The sequence below is a fragment of the Neovison vison genome, chromosome 10, assembly GCF_020171115.1.
Source record: "Neovison vison isolate M4711 chromosome 10, ASM_NN_V1, whole genome shotgun sequence".
Classification (NCBI taxonomy): domain Eukaryota; kingdom Metazoa; phylum Chordata; class Mammalia; order Carnivora; family Mustelidae; genus Neogale; species Neogale vison.
Genome location: NC_058100.1, coordinates 40,947,496 through 40,964,723, shown reverse-complemented (window position 1 = coordinate 40,964,723; position 17,228 = coordinate 40,947,496). Strand labels below are relative to the sequence as shown.

At 41.2% G+C, this 17,228-nt stretch overlaps 1 protein-coding gene across 4 annotated transcripts in view; it reads right to left on the bottom strand.

The window, feature by feature from the left end:
• The window catches only part of EFCAB2 (EF-hand calcium binding domain 2), a 105,871-nt gene that overhangs the window by 46,315 nt on the left and 42,328 nt on the right, over positions 1-17,228 (bottom strand). For all 4 annotated transcript variants that reach the window (XM_044267068.1, XM_044267066.1, XM_044267067.1 and 1 more), the window contains one exon: positions 6,658-6,742. In XM_044267068.1, coding sequence (XP_044123003.1) covers positions 6,658-6,742 — 85 coding nt within the window. The remainder of the gene's footprint in view (positions 1-6,657; positions 6,743-17,228) is intronic.

Below are 17,228 nucleotides of genomic sequence, written 5' to 3'. Positions count from 1 at the left end.
TACAGGGAACAGACTGGTGGCTGCCAGAAAGGAGGAGGAGGGAGGGTGGGTGAAATAGGTAAAGAAGATTCAGAGGTACAACTTCCAGCTATAAAATAAATAACAAATGAAAAGAACAGCATAGGGAATTAGTCAATAATATTGTAATAAGGTAAAAAAAAATCAATCATAGAGCCAACAACTGGCTCTACCAACTTCTAGTATACTTTTATCGTTAAGAGTCAAAGATGAAAGAACATACATTACAAAAAACTAGATTGGTTTGTGATTCAGATTTGAGCGGCATTCAAATTAAATTCATCATCTACATGGAAAAATTAATTCACTCCTTTAGAGACATTCTTTGTGGAATGTTGTGGGTTTTTTTTTTTCTTTTTTTACCATACTAGCTTTATTTAGGTTAACGTAAATTTATTCTATTAAAACCACTCTGATGACTTTGGTTTGTTTCCAAATTCATACTCAAATGGTCTGTAATTTAACCATTTTTTTAAAGTTTCTGAACACCAGAAAGTAAAAATAGTCAAAAGACAGATGGCATACATTTCACGCACTATGGCTAAGATCTTTAATATATAAAAAGGTAAACAATTCAATAAAAAAATGGGAAAGGCCATAAACAGTCAGTTCAAACAAAAGGAAATACAAATCACTTTTAGACATACAGAAAGATGTCCATAATTAGAGAAATGAAAATTAACACTGAGTTTCTATTTTTCACGTAACACAGTAGCAAAAATCCTAAAGGTTGATAATTAACTTTGTTTGAGATTGTAGGGAAACAGGCACACTCATAAAATGAAGTAAGAGAACACCCTGTCAATACAGCAACTTCAGCAAAAATATGGAGATGCATGGTAATAAAGTCAATATACTTAAAGTCACTAAACTACACACTTAAAAATGGTTAAAATGTTAAATTTTATGTTGTATATACTTACCACAATAAAACACAAGCGCATGCGCGCTCACACACGTATTTGCATAGACTTTCTCTGGAAAAAAACCTATAACAACTCTTGCCTTTAAAAAGAGGATAGCCACCTGTGTGGCTCAGTCAGTTAAGCGTCTGGTTCTTGGTTTCAGCTCAGGTCACGATCTCAGGGTCCTGAGAGGGAGTTCACGTCCGGTTCCACGTTCAGCATGGAATCTGTTTGTCCTTCTCTCTTCCCCTCGCCCCTTGCCCCCACTGTTCTCTCTCTCAAATAAATAAACAAACAACTAAAATCTTAAAAAGAAAACAGAGGAACTGCATACCATGAGTTAGAGGTAAAAAGATGTCTCCAATACTACTTTTTGTACCTTAAGGATCTTATCCTGGGTCTATATATTATCTATTCAAAAATTTCATTTTCAATCAGCCATATTGATTGAAATCTCAACACAGAGCAGGAAAATGTACGTAAGTCAAAATGTATTATGTTCGGGGCGCCTGCGTGGCTCAGTTGGTTAAGCCACTGCCTTTAGCTCAGGTCATGATCCCAAAGTCCCGGGATCGAGTCCCGCATCGGGCTCCCAGCTCCGTGGGGAGTCTGCTTCTCCCTCTGATCTTCTCCCCTCTCATGCTTGCTCTCTCTCTCTCTCTCTCAAATAAATAAATAAAATATTTTTTTAAATGTATTATGTTATAGGTTTTATACGAGGCAACACTAAAATGCCCCCAGTTAGTGTTATTTTTTTAAAAACCTGCCTCGATGTTTTTCAAGGTGCCAACTTGCAAACACTATGCAACAAAGAAAATGAACTGCTTCAAAAATTAAAAGATCAAAACAGAATGCACAGAAATATGTAAAAAAATTCTTTTTTTTAAAGATTTTATCTATTAATTTGACAGAGAGAGGTCACAAGTAGGCAGAGAGGCAGGCAGAGAGTGAGGGGGAAGCAGGCTCCCTGCTGAGCAGAGAGCCCAGTGCGGGGCTCGATCCCAGGACCTTGGGATCATGACCTGAGCCGAAGGCAGAGGCTTTAACCCACTGAGCCATCCAGGCGCCCCTATGTAAAAAATTCTTACGAGAGGCTTGTTATGTATAATTACTAATCCAGAGAAAATAGAGAAAAAACAACTCTAAATTGTTTACTTCAAGAATATAAAGTGTACTACTACTACTAATAATACCTAATTTGTTCTAAGTTTTAAATCCCAAGCTAGTTTTTTCTGAGCTGATATTGTTTTAAGAGCTTTAAAAATGTCCACTAACAACACTGGTTCCCATATTTTGGGGTCTCGGAACTCCTTTTGCAGTCTTAAACATGATAGAGATCCTCAGAAAGCCTTTCTTTATGCGAGTTGTATTTATCTGTATTTGCCATATTAGAACTCAAAAAATTTTAAAATATTCACTTAGAAATCTTTTTTAAATATTTAAATTTTTCATTTAGAAAAACAATAAATTCATTACAAGTGTATGTTAATAACATAATTTTATTAAAAATAACTATTTTCCACAAGAACAAATTTAATTAGAGGAACGGCACCATTTTACATGTTTGCAAATCTCTGTAATGTCTGGCTTAGCAGAAGACAGCTGGATTTTCCTATCAGGTTCGGCATCCAATCTGTTGGGATATCACACATCATGTAGCTTTTCAAATACTCCAATACATACTTGTGAAAAAACGAGAATGAAAATAGCAAATACTGACTTAGATTTATTATAAAAATAGTTTTGACTTCCCAGACCCCTGAAAGGGTCCTTTCTATGAGGTGAAGGAGAAAAGTAAGTTACTCTGAGAACCAGGAGTGGAGCCCAGGCAGTCTGATTCTGGACCCCGGGGTCGGCCCTCAGAGCCAGGAGGACAGCCGCAGGGACCCATTTTGTGATGTTTTACATAGTGGTACAGTTTCAAATTCGATCTTTCAATTTGTGCAAAGCAAAGGTAGGGAGAAGGGAGAGCAACAGCCACAAAACTCATCTGTAAGGGGGCCCGGGTCTGTCCTACAAGGAAAACGGCGCCTTACCTACAGGGGAGGGAAGACACAGCCAAATGTGCTAGAAGCTTCTCCAGGAACGGCTCTCTCCTGCTCAAACCAAGCCATTATCTCTGTCTCTGGACTCTCACTCCATCCGCTTCTTGACACTACTCTTTGCATAGAATTCTGCCTTTGATTCTTCTTCTCCCCCCAGTTTTCTTAAGAAAAAAATTGACATGGATCAACTGCTGTGTAAATTGAAGGCATACAGCGGCGTGATGGTCTGATGTATCCATGTTGGGACATGATGACCACAAGAGGTTCAACCGACATATCTTCTTACACACACACACACACACACACACACTGAAAAAGGAAAGAAAAGGTCTCCTCGTGCTGAGAACTCTTAGGATTTACTTTCCTCCCAGCTTCCCTGGAGCCCATACGGCACCGTTAGCTGTTGTCTTCCTGTTTCACGGCACACCCCTAGTTCTCGGCTCATAACTGAACTTCGCTCCTTTCAACCAGGCTCCTCCCATTCCTCCTCCAAGGACCTCCTCCCCACCCTCCGCACCTGAGTAACCGCAAGTCTGATCTCTTTTTCCGAGTTCGTGTCTTTCATTGTCTGTGTTTAGATTCCACATATACATGAAATCACAGGGTGTTTGTCTTTCTCTGATTTATTTCATGTAGCATATCCCTCAGGACTGAACCATGTTGTCACGAACAGCGGGATTTCCTCATTTTTACGACTGAATAACATTCCATTATGTGACAGAGATACACATACCTATATCTGTATATCACAACTTCTTAATCCATTCATCTGTTGATGAACAACTGGGTTATTTCCACGTCTTGGGTTTTTTTTTCAATTAAATTTTTTCAATTAACTAAAAATATTTAAAAAGAAGAGTAATAAAGAGCTCAGTTCTATCAGATATTAAAGCACATTTTAAATTTATAACAATTAGGATTGGGGTGCCTGGGTGGCTCAGTGGGTTAAAGCCTCTGCCTTTGGCTCAGGTCATGATCCCAGGGTCCTGGGATCAAGCCCCACATCAGGCTCTCTGCTCAGCAGGGAGCATGCTTCCCCCTCTCTCTCTGCCTGCTTCTCTGCCAACTTGTGATCTCTGTCTGTCGAATAAATAAATAAATAAAATCTTTAAAAAAAAAAAACAAACAATTAGGATTGGACTGACCTAATAGAAGACTGAAAGGTAAAGCCATAGATTAGAATACACAGCTCAAGTTAGATTCAGTTATAGAAAATGCAGCATATTATAAAGTAGGTGTAACAATTCATGATGTAAATAAAATAAACTTTAGCAATTTCAGGGGAAAAAAAGTCTATATTTAGACTTTCACTTTTAATCACGTGCCAAAATAAATTCTAGCTGGATTAATTGTTTTCACAATAAGGAGCGGCCAGTGGGGAAGGCAGGACCAGATCTCATTCATCCCTGCGTTCCCAGGGTCTCGTCTGGGGCCACCGGGCAGCTGCCCAAAAGAAGGAACTACTCTGAGCACCGCCTCTGCTGCTCAGCCCTTGTGCCCTCCTGGGCAAGTCACTTGGCTTCTCTGTCCCATACAGGGCACGTGGTAATGACACCAGCTGCATGAGAACACACGTGATGAAGTTCAGAATTAACAGAAGGAATAAAGATTAGGAAGCTGCATGCATCCCTCTTGCTACCATTCGAATACGCATAGCATTAATTGTTGAGTGAGAAAAACAATGCCAATTTTCTTTGTAACCTTCTTTACATGATGAAGTAGACCATTTACATTGTAAAAATACATACTTTCCCTTGGGGCCACAGTAAAATTTTTGAATTTTGAATGGGAGAAAGATGCATCCCATAAGCATGTCTGTTTTTCCTAAATTAGCCCTTTTACCCAAAAAAGACCTGGCATCAGTGCTCTAAGAGAGTTGGGAGGCTTTCTTTTCACTGCTTCTGTCAGGAGGCCCAAAGGCTGGAGACAGGTCCAGGGGGGCCTCCTGCAAAGGGGGAGGGGTCGAGGGGGGCGAGGAGGGAACAGGCAGAGACCTAGAATTTTAAAACCCTGATAGGACCTTGAGCAAACCTTTTCTATGTTTCCAGACGCTGGAGATGCCAACTCTTAGCACACAAGTAAAAAGACGAAGATGAGGTCATGGATGTGAGCTCCTGGCCCCAGCGATGGGTCCGACCCGGTCATTCTCCTCCTAGGAGCTCCCACTCCGGGGTCACTCAGGCCGCCTGCGCTGTGGCCCGAGCACCCGGAGCCCAGCACGTGACCCGCACATGTCCCAGGCGACAGCGGAGCCGAGGCTCACACAGGGCTGACTGCGGCGACGGTTCTAGAAGGTAGTTCTCAGCCTCACCCGCTGTTGTAAGGACCATAAACACAGACGAGGTACAAAACTCAGCTTCGTAAGGCGCTAGTACAAAGCATGAACTGGACGCACCTCTCCGTCCCTCTCCTGCAGTCACACCTGATGCCTCCAGATGTAAGAAACGAAACGACGTGTGTAGTGACAACCTGTCGCAAATACGGTAACAGCGCGGGCTGCTCCTCCAGCGTAGCTCGGGTTAAAGCACTTGGAGCCTTGCCTAGTCCTAAAAGGGCACCTGCGCGTGAGCCTCCGACTGTCCTTCCCTGTCCCTTCCCGCAGCCGGGCTGGCCGCTGTGTGCGGAGGCCTCGGGCCCGCCGGATGGGACCGTTGCGCTCGCTCTCCTGGAAGAACGGCTTCTCGGCCGCTCCGGGACGTGGCAGCGTGGACCCTACAGCTTCTTTGTTCTCCCGGGGAGTCTCCCTCTGCCTTTTTTTTTTTCCTTTCTGGTCTCAAACCATTCCGCCTCCTTTGCTCCTGACTTCCCAGTATTCATGGCTCTCTCTCATATGTTCTTTTGTTTGGGTTCTTTTTTGTTATTTTACTTGGGGAGCACATCATCGTTTAAGCATTATTAATCTTTCTAATTCACGGCTTGATAATACATACTTAGTTATTTTATTTGTTAAAGATTTGTTTATTTATTTGAGAGGGAGAGAGGGAGGGAGCACACAAGCAAGAGAGGCAGAGGGAGAGGGAGAGAATCTCTAAGTGCCGAGCCCAGCACGCGGCTCGATCTCACAACCCTGAGATCACAACCCGAGTTGAAACCAAGAGTCCGAGGCTCAACAGACTGCTCCACCCAGGTGCCCTATACTTATTTATTTTAAAAGCAAATTCTGTTCATTCAGTCAACAATTATTTACTGAGCACCAGCTAAGTCTCTAGCACTAATGCTCCAGCCGAGTTCACCTCCCCCGCAGAACTGACAGCCTGCGGTTGAAGTGGTCAATGTGGATAATCTTTTCCCAGACTATAAAGAATAAGAAACAGGATTGATCTGAAGAATAGTTAGTAAAGACCTTTCACAGAGCACGGAAAATAAAAAATTTAAATAGCATAATAAGTGGTGTGGCTGGGTAGCTCCACTGGTTCAGAGTCCAACTCTTGGTTTCGGCTCAGGTCATGATCTCATGGGTTGAGGGATGGAGCCCCATATTGGGCACTGCACTCAGCAGGGAGTCTGCTTGAAGATTCTCTCCCTCCACCCCTACCCCCCACAGACCCACCCACACTCTCTTAAATCAAAGATAGATAGATCCATAGATAGCATAATAAATCCAAGGACTGAAAAAAGACAGGAGGCCTCTTCTACTGTATGAGTTGCATCAATAATTTAGAATTAAGACAAAGAAAACATTGCCAAACCTCACATCCACTGTATTATTTGCCTCGTGGTCAAACACTTCAAAAGCCTCCTTGATTTTTCTGTGATATTCTGCTACGACTAGCTCTGCAAAACACAAAGTAATAAAAAGTGTTTACTCTACCTTTGAATGCAAAAACAAAAATTTCAACCACTAAGCTAGGAATAGATGAACATTCATTTCCCGAGACACGAGTCACACACAACACAGTACCAGAGGCGCACTGCTCTTGAGTACACAATGTCCATAGTCCTGGGGCCACCATGTGGATCAAGACACAGAATGCTTTCCAACACAGCCTATCTTCTGTCTCAAGTAGTCTGGACAGAGTCCCAGCCCAAGAGGCAGAAGGAATCCAGCTCTATGGATAGGTTGTGGCTCACTGGTGTGTCTGGCTGTGCACTTAAGGAGGGCTGACCTTGGGGTAGGAGGTAGGCAAAAGCAACACGAGACAGTCTCTCAAAAGGCTTTCAAACTAGTTTTGAGACTAAGATTTACTTATGAGAAACAACTACAAAGAGGTGCCTGGGTGGCTCAGTCGTTAAGCATCTGCCTTTGGCTCAGCTCATGATCCCAGTGTCCTAGACCTGAGTCCTGGATCAGGCTCCGCATTCAGTGGGAAGCTTGCTTCTCCCTCTCCTACTCCCCTTTCTTGTGTTTCCTCTCTTGCTGTTTCTCTTTGTCAAATAAAAATCTTAAAAAAAAAAAAAAAAAGAAAAAGAAAGAATCTAAAAAGTCATTTAGTCAATAAATATCTATTGAGTCTCTACCAGGTTCTAGACATTATTCTAAGTGCTAACATTATAGCAAGGAACAAAACAGGCAAAAATGCCTACCTCCACAGAGCTGTTTTTATTGGGAGAGATATATAAGCTTATACATATTTGGTAAATATACACTGTCAGTCAAATGGTGCTGGAAAAAATAAAGCAGGTAAGATACACAGAGTCTGGGGGGCGGGGTCTTGCGAAAGGGGTGGGGGGGGTTGGTACTGGAAAACCTCCTTAGTAATAAGGTGATTTTTGCACCTGGGAAAGAGCCAGCTTTATGAATATCTGCAGGAGTTTTTAGCCCAATAGAACAGCAGAGGCAGAATGGTAGGAAATAAGGTCAGAGAAGTGTGAATTTGGGGGTAGAGCCAGGTTCGACATGGTCTCTGTATAGTGCTTTAAAGGTTCTGTCGTTTACTTTAAATGAGAGGATGAACCACTGGAGGGTTCTAGGCAGTGACGTGACATGGCCTGGCTTTTAGAGTCACCTCAGCTGTAATCTTAAGAATATCCCAGAAAGGGACAAGGATGGAAGGAGACACCAGTCACTGCGGTGTTCTAGGGAGAGTGGAATGGTGGCAGGGATGGCGATGGAAGCAGCCGGCGATGGGGAGAAACGAGAGGATTCTGGGTATAATCGAAAGCGCAGAGCCGACAAGACTTGCTGACAGGTTTGATGTTAGACGCAGAGGAAAAGAAAGCTCTTGAGGTTGACTCCAAGGTGTTTGGCTGAGTGGAATAAAAGAAAAAATAATGCAATCAAGTCTTAAAATTTATTTTTCAAATAATAACATAGGACACCCAAAAAGAAAGAGATTAAGTTCATATACTCTTTTTTTTTTCTGCTTGTTCTTCTTCTTTTAATATATAAGATATAAATATATATATTTTTTTTCTTGTTTCTTAAATTGTCTGTCTTTTTTTTTTTCCAATTTATTTATTTTCAGAAAAACAGTATTCATTATTTTTTCACCACACCCAGTGCTCCATGCAAGCTGTGCCCTCTATAATACCCACCACCTGGTACCCCAACCTCCCACCCCCCCACCACTTCAAACCCCTCAGATTGTTTTTCAGAGTCCATAGTCTCTCATGGTTCATCTCCCCTTCCAATTTACCCCAAAGCACATACCCTCCCCAATGTCCATAACCCTACCCCCCTTCTCCCAACCCCCCTCCCCCCAGCAACCCACAGTTTGTTTCGTGAGATTAAGAGTCACTTATGGTTTGTCTCCCTCCCTATCCCATCTTGTTTCATGGATTCTTCTCCTACCCACTTAAGCCCCCATGTTGCATCACCACTCCCTCATATCAGGGAGATCATATGATAGTTGTCTTTCTCCGCTTGACTTATTTCGCTAAGCATGATACGCTCTAGTTCCATCCATGTTGTCGCAAATGGCAAGATTTCGTTTCTTTTGATGGCTGCATAGTATTCCATTGTGTATATATACCACATCTTCTTGATCCATTCATCTGTTGATGGACATCTAGGTTCTTTCCATAGTTTGGCTATTGTGGACATTGCTGCTATAAACATTCGGGTGCACCTGCCCCTTTGGATCACTACGTTTGTATCTTTAGGGTAAATTCCCAGTAGTGCAATTGCTGGGTCATAGGGCAGTTCTATTTTCAACATTTTGGGGAACCTCCATGCTGTTTTCCAGAGTGGTTAGGGTCTACAAGCAGGGGAGGTGGGGGAGGGAGAAGCAGGCTTCCCACTGAGCAGGGAGCTGGATGTGGGGCTCCATCCCAGGACGCAGGGATCATGACCTGAGCCAAAGGCACTCGCTTAACGACTGAGCCACCCAGGCGCCCTGATGTATGTGCTCTTTAAGTAATGACTTAACCCCGTGTCATAATTACTGCAAACAATTTTTCAAGTTAGTTGTTTGCGTTTCTTTTTTTTTTTTTAAATAAAACCAGTTTCATATCCTTGCTGATCACCAATATGATACATGATTACTGGAGGAAAAAAAAAAAGGATATGTAAGAAGAGTTTAGATTAAGTAAAAACCACTTTGAATCCTACCATGCAGGGTTAGCTACTGTTACTGTTGTCTCCTAATCTAATTTTCATTCAACAGTAAATTGGGAGCATTTTTCATTCTCAAAAGAATATCGATCGCAGTACCATTTTTAGTGACTGCTTGGTATTCCATTATAGAGTTTTACCACAATTTACTTAGCCAACCCTCTAATTGTAGACATTTCCGTTGTCTCCAATTTTCCACTGTTATAATTATTCTTTAGTGCACAATCTTGCCCAATTCATCTTTGTGAGTTTGTCTTATTATCTCACTGAAATACAGTGAGTTGAATATAGTGGGAATTTGTGTAGGGTATTGGGGAAGTTCTAACTAGTCGTCATATTGTCTTGGGAAAATCTCACTGGTTTTAACACGGCCAGCACACAAAGCTGATGTCTGCTTTTTAAACTTAAGGTCATTTTATTTATTTTTTTAAGTGTTTACTCAAATTCCAGGTAGTTAATATGCAGTGTAATAAATTAGCTTCAGGAATACAATATAGTGATTCAACATTGTCACACGACACCCAGTGCTCATCGCCACAGGTGTCCTCCGTAGTCCCATCACCTGTTTCCCCATCCCCCACCCCACCTCCCCTTGGGTAACAGTTTGTTCCCTATAGTTTCTTGAGTCTGTTTCTTGGTTTGGCTTTTTTTTTGTTTTTGTTTTTTAATTTTCCCTTTTCTTGTTTATTTCTTAAGTTCCACATAAGAGTGAATTATTTGTCATTTGCAAGTATCTTCTCCCATTCCGTAGGCTGCCTTTTAGTTCCGTTCATTGTTTCTTTCTCTGGGCAGAAGCTTTTTATTTTGATGAAGTCCCAATAGTTTATTTTTGCTTTTGTTTCCCTTGCCTCAGGAGACATACTAGAAGGAAGTTGCTACAACCAATGTCAAAGAGGTTACTGCCTGTATCCTCCTCTGGGATTCTTCTGGTTTTCAGGCCTCACATTTAGGTCTTTAATCCATTTCTTTTCTTTCTTTTCTTTTTTTTTTTTTTTTTGCATGAGAAAGTGGTCCAGTTTCATTTCTCTGCATGCTGCTGTCCAGTTTTCCCAATACCATTTGTCTTCTCCCATTGGATATTCTTTCATGCTTTGCTGAAGACTAATTGACCTTACAGTTGTGGGTTCATTTCTGGGTTTTCTGTTCTGTTCCATTGATCTATGTGTCTGTGTTTGTGCCAGTACCATGCTGTTTGCATCTCTACAACTTTGTAGTATGATTCCTAGTCCAGAACGGTGATGCCTCCAACTTTGCTTTTCCTTTTCAAGATTGTTTTGGCTATTCCGGGTCTTTTGTGGTTCCATACAAAGTTTAGGACTGTTTGTTCTAGCTGCGTGAAAAAATGTTGTTCGTATTTTCATAGGGATTGCATTAAAGGTGTGGGTTGCTTTAGCAGTACAGACACTTTCACAATATTTGTTCTTCCAATCCGTGAGTATAGAATGTCTTTCCATTTCTTTGTGTCGCCTTCAATTTCTCTCATCAGCGTTTTATAGTTTTCAGAGTACAGATTTTTCACCTCTTTGGTTAGTCCTAGGTATCTTACTGGTTTGGGTGCACGGTAAATGGGATTGTTTTCTTAATTTCTCTTTCGGCTGCTTCCTTATTGGTGTATAGAAATGCAACAGATTTCTGCACATTGATTTTCTGTCCAGCGACTTTACTGCATTTATCAGTTCTAGCAGTTTTTGGGTGGAGTCATTACATAGAGTATCATGTCACCTGCAAATAGGGAATGTTTCCCTTCTTCCTTTCTGATTTCGACGCCTTTCTTTCTTTTTGCTATCTGATTGCTATGGCTAGGACTTCCAGTTCTGTATCAAACAACAGTGGTGAAAGTGGACATACCTGTCTTGCTCCTGACCATACAGGAAAAGCACTCAGTTTTCCCCTATTTAGGATATTAGCAGTGGTTTTGCACAGATGGACTTTATGATGTGGAGGTTATGTTCCCTCTAAACCTACTGTGTTTTTTTTTTTATCATGACGTTGTTTAATTTTAAGGTCATTTAAAAAGTATACTATGTCTTATTTTTAGGTAGTCACATCAAGGAGTTTTCTTCTTATCCTTCAACTTTCTGAAACTTTCCTTTTGTGGACCTTCCATGTGGAGGTCCTGGGACAGTGACCCACCCAGAGAGGGCACAGAAGCTGCGCACACTTGCCCTCATCTCTCGCCCTATCTGTTCCTGGGTTAGAAGCTCAGGAGGAATGCTGGAGGTTCAGTCCAACTTCGGATCGGAGTTGTGAATTCTTCCTACGACATGCGTGATGTGTGGTTCTCTAGCTTCCGACCGATGAGCTCTGTGCCACAGAGAGCCCCCCACTCACTACCCACTCCCCACCCCACCCCCGCCTCAGGCAGCCTACCCCACACCTGAACAGTTCTGCTGTAAAATTTGCTTATATTGTACTGGTGTCACATCCCTAAGTCAAGTACAAGTGATTTTCATACTATCCAAAAATTCTTTGGAGGAGAACTATTGTAACTTTTAATCTGCATCTAAATAAAAGATATCTGCACCCCAGTGTGTATGCAAGACAGTTTAAAGGGTGTGAAGAAAACATTTCAATTACATTTAGAAAGAAAGGAAAAGAAAGGAGAGGAAAATGAAAAGGAAAAGAATTTACATTTTGAAAGGACCAAGGAGGAGGGAGAAAATCATCCTTTTCCTGGAGATTTGGTGAAAACTCAATTTTTTCTTTTCTAAAATTTAAAAATACATTTTACTCTTGGGCGCCTGGGTGGCTCAGTGGGTTAAGCCTCTGCCTTCGGATCAGGTTATGATCCCAAGGTCCTGGGCTCTCTGCTCAACAGGGAACCTGTTTCCCCTTCCCCCTCTGCCTACCTCTCTCCCTACTTGTGATCTCTCTCTCTCTCCATCAAATAAATAAATAAAACCTTTTTTAAAAAAAATTGCTTCTTAGTCAATTTACATTTCCTGATAACACATTTTGTCTCTTCCTTCCAAAATTTATACTTTTTATTTCCTCTTCGTGACTCATAGCATTGACTGACTACCAAAGTCACTTCAATGCATAAAGTTGTAATGATAATTTTTGGTTTTTAAAGACATTACTACTAAACAGATTCGCGCACCAGTCTTTGGCCAGCCAACCTTGCGCTGACTTGTGTCCCCAAACAGGTATCACAACGGAAGGCAGCTTCCTTCCTTCTCCATCTAACTTTGTATATTAAGAACGGGGAACAAATTTTACCACCCTCTCCAGTATTTTCTACATTTTCTGCAGTGTGCTCTGTCTCACACCTATTCCTCAAGAGGCTTCTTGATAAAAGACTCCAATGATTAACATTTCTGGGCAACTTTGAACACTGTAAGTCTCCTCCTGGAGAATTGCGATGTGTGCTCTCGCAATGAAGTCTGCAGGATGTCCTACAGCAAAGATACCTCCACTTACTTGACACGACATTTCCCAAATGCACTAGATCATGCAATCTCCTTTTTCCAGCTACCGTCTGCCAGGAATAATTCATGCCTTAATTGAAATCTAGGACTTCCCTAATCAGGAATCCTCACCTACTGGACATTAGCAAGATGTGAATGGATGACAGAGGCACCAAAAATACTGATCCTCTCATCTTCCACTGTGGCCGGATGAGGTCACGCAGCTGAGAGTATCTGTTTCAAGGCTTCCCAGAAGGAGGCTTAGAGGAGTGCAGGATATGACGGCGTGGCCCTCAGTCTGCACAGGTGGCAAGCACCACAAACGCCATCAGACGCCCACTGCCCCACATTGCCAAGAAGGTGATCTACCACATGAGCTCCCACCGGAGCCATATACCAAATGCACTGCCGTCCACCAAGGACAAAGGACCGGAGGGCGGCTGGAGAAGTTCATGTTCCAGTTGCCCAAGGAGCACACTGTGCAACCCAGTGTGTGATCAGGGACTGAGGGGTGTCATGGCTCTAGGTAGCAGCCCCACATCTTTATCTTCACATAAATAGTCTACTTCTGTCCCTCTGCAGCTGACGTGCTCTTTTAGTAACTTGCTACATGCCTCTGACAACACATACCTGTTTTATAAAGTAAATCTTCATCATTACTTTGAAATAAATTGATAGGAGAAAGTTCAAACGAGTTAGAAAACAACTTGCATTATTACAAAATTTTCTACATTGTATTTGTCAATTAAAGGATACATTTTTAGATTCTATAATTTCTTTTTTTAAGATTTTATTTATTTGAGAGACAGACAGCGAGAGAGGGAACACAAGCAGGGAGAGTGGGGGAGGGAGAAGCAGGCTTCCACTGGACAGGGAGCCTGATGTGGGGCTCGATCCCAGGACCCTGGGATCACGACCTGAGCCAAAGGAAGATGCTTAACTGACTGAGCCACCCAGGAGCCCCCATCTAAATATAATTTCAACTGTTATTATTTTTTAATAGTTGAGAACAGTTTTAATAGTTTAATAGTTGAGAATATACAAAAGTTATACTTTTGTATGAACAAAGCTTCTCGTTGGTGGTAGACTCAAAAACTGAAGCATAAAATCTGATATTAAACAATATTCTGGGGGGCTCCTGGCTGGTTCAGTTGGTAGAGCAGGCAATTCTTGATCTCTGGGTCCTGAACTCAAGCCCCACACTTAAAGTTCTTCGTTACAAATTTTTAAATACATTTGGAACTTTTATATATATATATATATATATATATATATATATATATAAACTTTTATATATATATATATATATATATATATATATATATATATAAATTCATCACTTACAAATTTCCCAATACTATTTTATTTTCTTTTAAAAATCATACAGGAAGGGCGCCTGAGTGGCTCAATCAGTTAAGTGTCTGCCTTTGGCTCAGGTCATGATCCCGGGGTCCTGGAACTGAGCCCCACGTTGGGCTCCCTGCTCAGTGGGAGCCTGCGTCTATCTCTTCCTCCCCATGTTCATGTGCTCCCTCTCTCAAATAAATAAATAAAACCTTAAAAAATTAAAATAAAAATCATACAGGAAATGCAATGATTTTTTTCATTAAGCCCCATGTGGATGCCTCAGTTGTTACCGCAGTGCATCATACTGGGTATTATTTTCCATGCTCCTGTTTGGAAGTGACAAAGGTTGAGAATCGATACCCTAAGGACTTAAGAATGTATCACTCATTCTCCCCATCAACGATCTCAGGGATTTAAGGAATATTAACAACATTTTGCTCCCCATTGCTGCTCACAGTCCCCTACTCCTAACCTGTCCTATTTTTTCCAAGTCTTTTAATTAAGAAAAATTTCAAACGTTGAGAAAAAGCGCAAGCTTGAGGTAGGGGGATGGGTGAAGCAGGTGACGGGGATTCAGGAGCGCACCTGTCGGATGAGCACCAGGTGATGTGTGGAAGTGGAGAATCACTATACTGTACACCTGAAACTAACACTGTACGTTAACTAACTGGAATTAAAATAAGAACTTAAAAAAAAAAAAACACAAAAGTTGAAAGCTTATTACTGTAAACAGCTCTATGCCCAGCACCGCCACTGAACTATTGTTAATATTTTGCCATTTGGTAAACCTCCTTCTGTCTCCGTCCCTAAATAAATAGTAAACATTACAATACTTCGTCCCTAAATGCTTCAGCATGCATCTCCTAAAAATAAGAATATTCTCCTACATATCCCCAGTATAACTGTGACATTCTCTAAAGTTAACAAAAATTCACTAAGATCTAACAATTATTCCATTTTCAAACTTCTCCAACTGTAACAGAATTGTCACTTAAGAGTTTTTTCAACCTAAACTCCAATCAACGTTTGTGTACCACATTTGGTTTTTGGCGTTGGTCTATCTATCTATCTATCTATCTATCTATTTTGGTCTCTTCCAAAGTGAGACAGTCTCCCTATCCTTCCCTAAATTCCTCTCCTTCCCACCATGAAATTAGTTTGAAGAGACCAGGCAATGCAATGTCTTTCAAGACGCCCCACATGCTAGGCTTGCCTGAGAGCTTCTTTGCTCTACCCCGTTAAAAACTACTACCTCAGGAAGCTTCATTCCTTCAGGACACCACTACCGACTCCTTCTCGTTGCTGTCTTCTATTGATTCTCTGATCGTTGCCCTTCAAACTTCACACCCCAACTAATTCAGTTTCCAACAACCCATCCTTACAGTCCTACTTGATCACCAACAGCCTCTTATTCTCTGTATGAAGACTTCTGAAATGTGTCTCTCTCCTCCGGTCCAAGTACAGACCCTTATCACTTCCGGCTGGGATTAACACAATCACTTCCTGCCCTTCTGCCTTTGGTCTCCTCTCCCTCCCTCCCCCTCCCACCCTTCAAATCACAGTCCACCCTCCGTTAGGATGATCTCCTAAAATAAAAATGCGCTCATGCGGCTCTACAATCTTTCAGTGGTTCCTGGGGTCTTAAAAAAATACACTCAGACTCCTTAACCAAACCCACGAAATGCTTTATGAACTGGGCCCCACCTATCTCAAAAATGTCATTTTGTAACACTTTCTTGTACAGATCTTCCATTTGGAAATCTTTGTAGTTTTCCAATCACTATGCTTTTTCACAGTGTCGCTTTCTAGACAGTTCTTCTGTATGAAACTCTTCTTTATCCTGGCTAACTCCAGGACCCATCATTCAAGGCAGTTTAAGAGTAACACAATATTTTCAAGGCTAACTTCATCCTCTTTTTCAGGAAAATACCCTCTAATGTAATTACGTAGCACTGATGGACATTTCTATCATAGTACTGTACTGAACTCTATGGTAGGCAGCAATTTATTTGTTTCCCCTTTCATACTTGTAAACACCTTCAGAATAACTTTGACAGTGCCTGGAACCCACTAGAAGTTCAATAAATGCTTCCTAAGTAGTTAATAATTGGAAATGAGATAATCCATGCCTTGTATGCACAGAGACATTCCATAGTTTTCCCTTTCTGGTGTTTTATTGGGTATTATTACCAGAGTTATATTATTTCCTTCACATAATGGAACTGGGTGGTGTTTAATGGTTTATTACATTATAGAACAATTTGTATAACAAGAGAATGATCTGCTTGCTAAGATATTGGCAAGGAAAGGATTAAGGTACTATAGTAAAATGTAGTGGTTGATAAATTCACTAACATATTAAAATAATCAAGAGGAATTTATTCCAGGAGTGCAAGATTGGTTCAACATACCAAAATCAATCAAAGTTATACACCACATTACTGTAGTAATTCCACTACTGGGTACTTACCCAAAGAAAACAAAGACACTAATTCAAAAAGATGCATGCACCCCTTATGTATATAGCATTATTATTTACAATAGCCAAGATGTGAATATATATATATATATATTTTTTTTTCATCATATATACGGATGGAATCTCACTCAGCCATAAAAAGGATGAGATCTAGCCATTTGTGACAACAAGAATGGATCTAGAGGGTATTACGCTAAGGGAAACAAGTCAGACAGAGACAAATACCATATGATTTCACTTATATGTGGAATCTAAAAAGCAAAAGAAATGAATAAACAAACTAAAGGTGGAATAAGACCTATAAATATAAAGAACAAATGGATGGGTGCCAGAAGGGAGAGGGGGATGGGCAAAATTGGTGAGAGTGAGTGGGAGATACAGGCTTCCAGTTATGGAATGAATAAGTCATGGGACTAAAACCTATAGGATAGGGAATATATTCAGTGGGGTCGTAACAGCATTGTCTGGTGACAGCTGGTAGCCACAGCTGGGATGATCATAGTAGGATACGTGGACTTGTTTAATCACTACGTT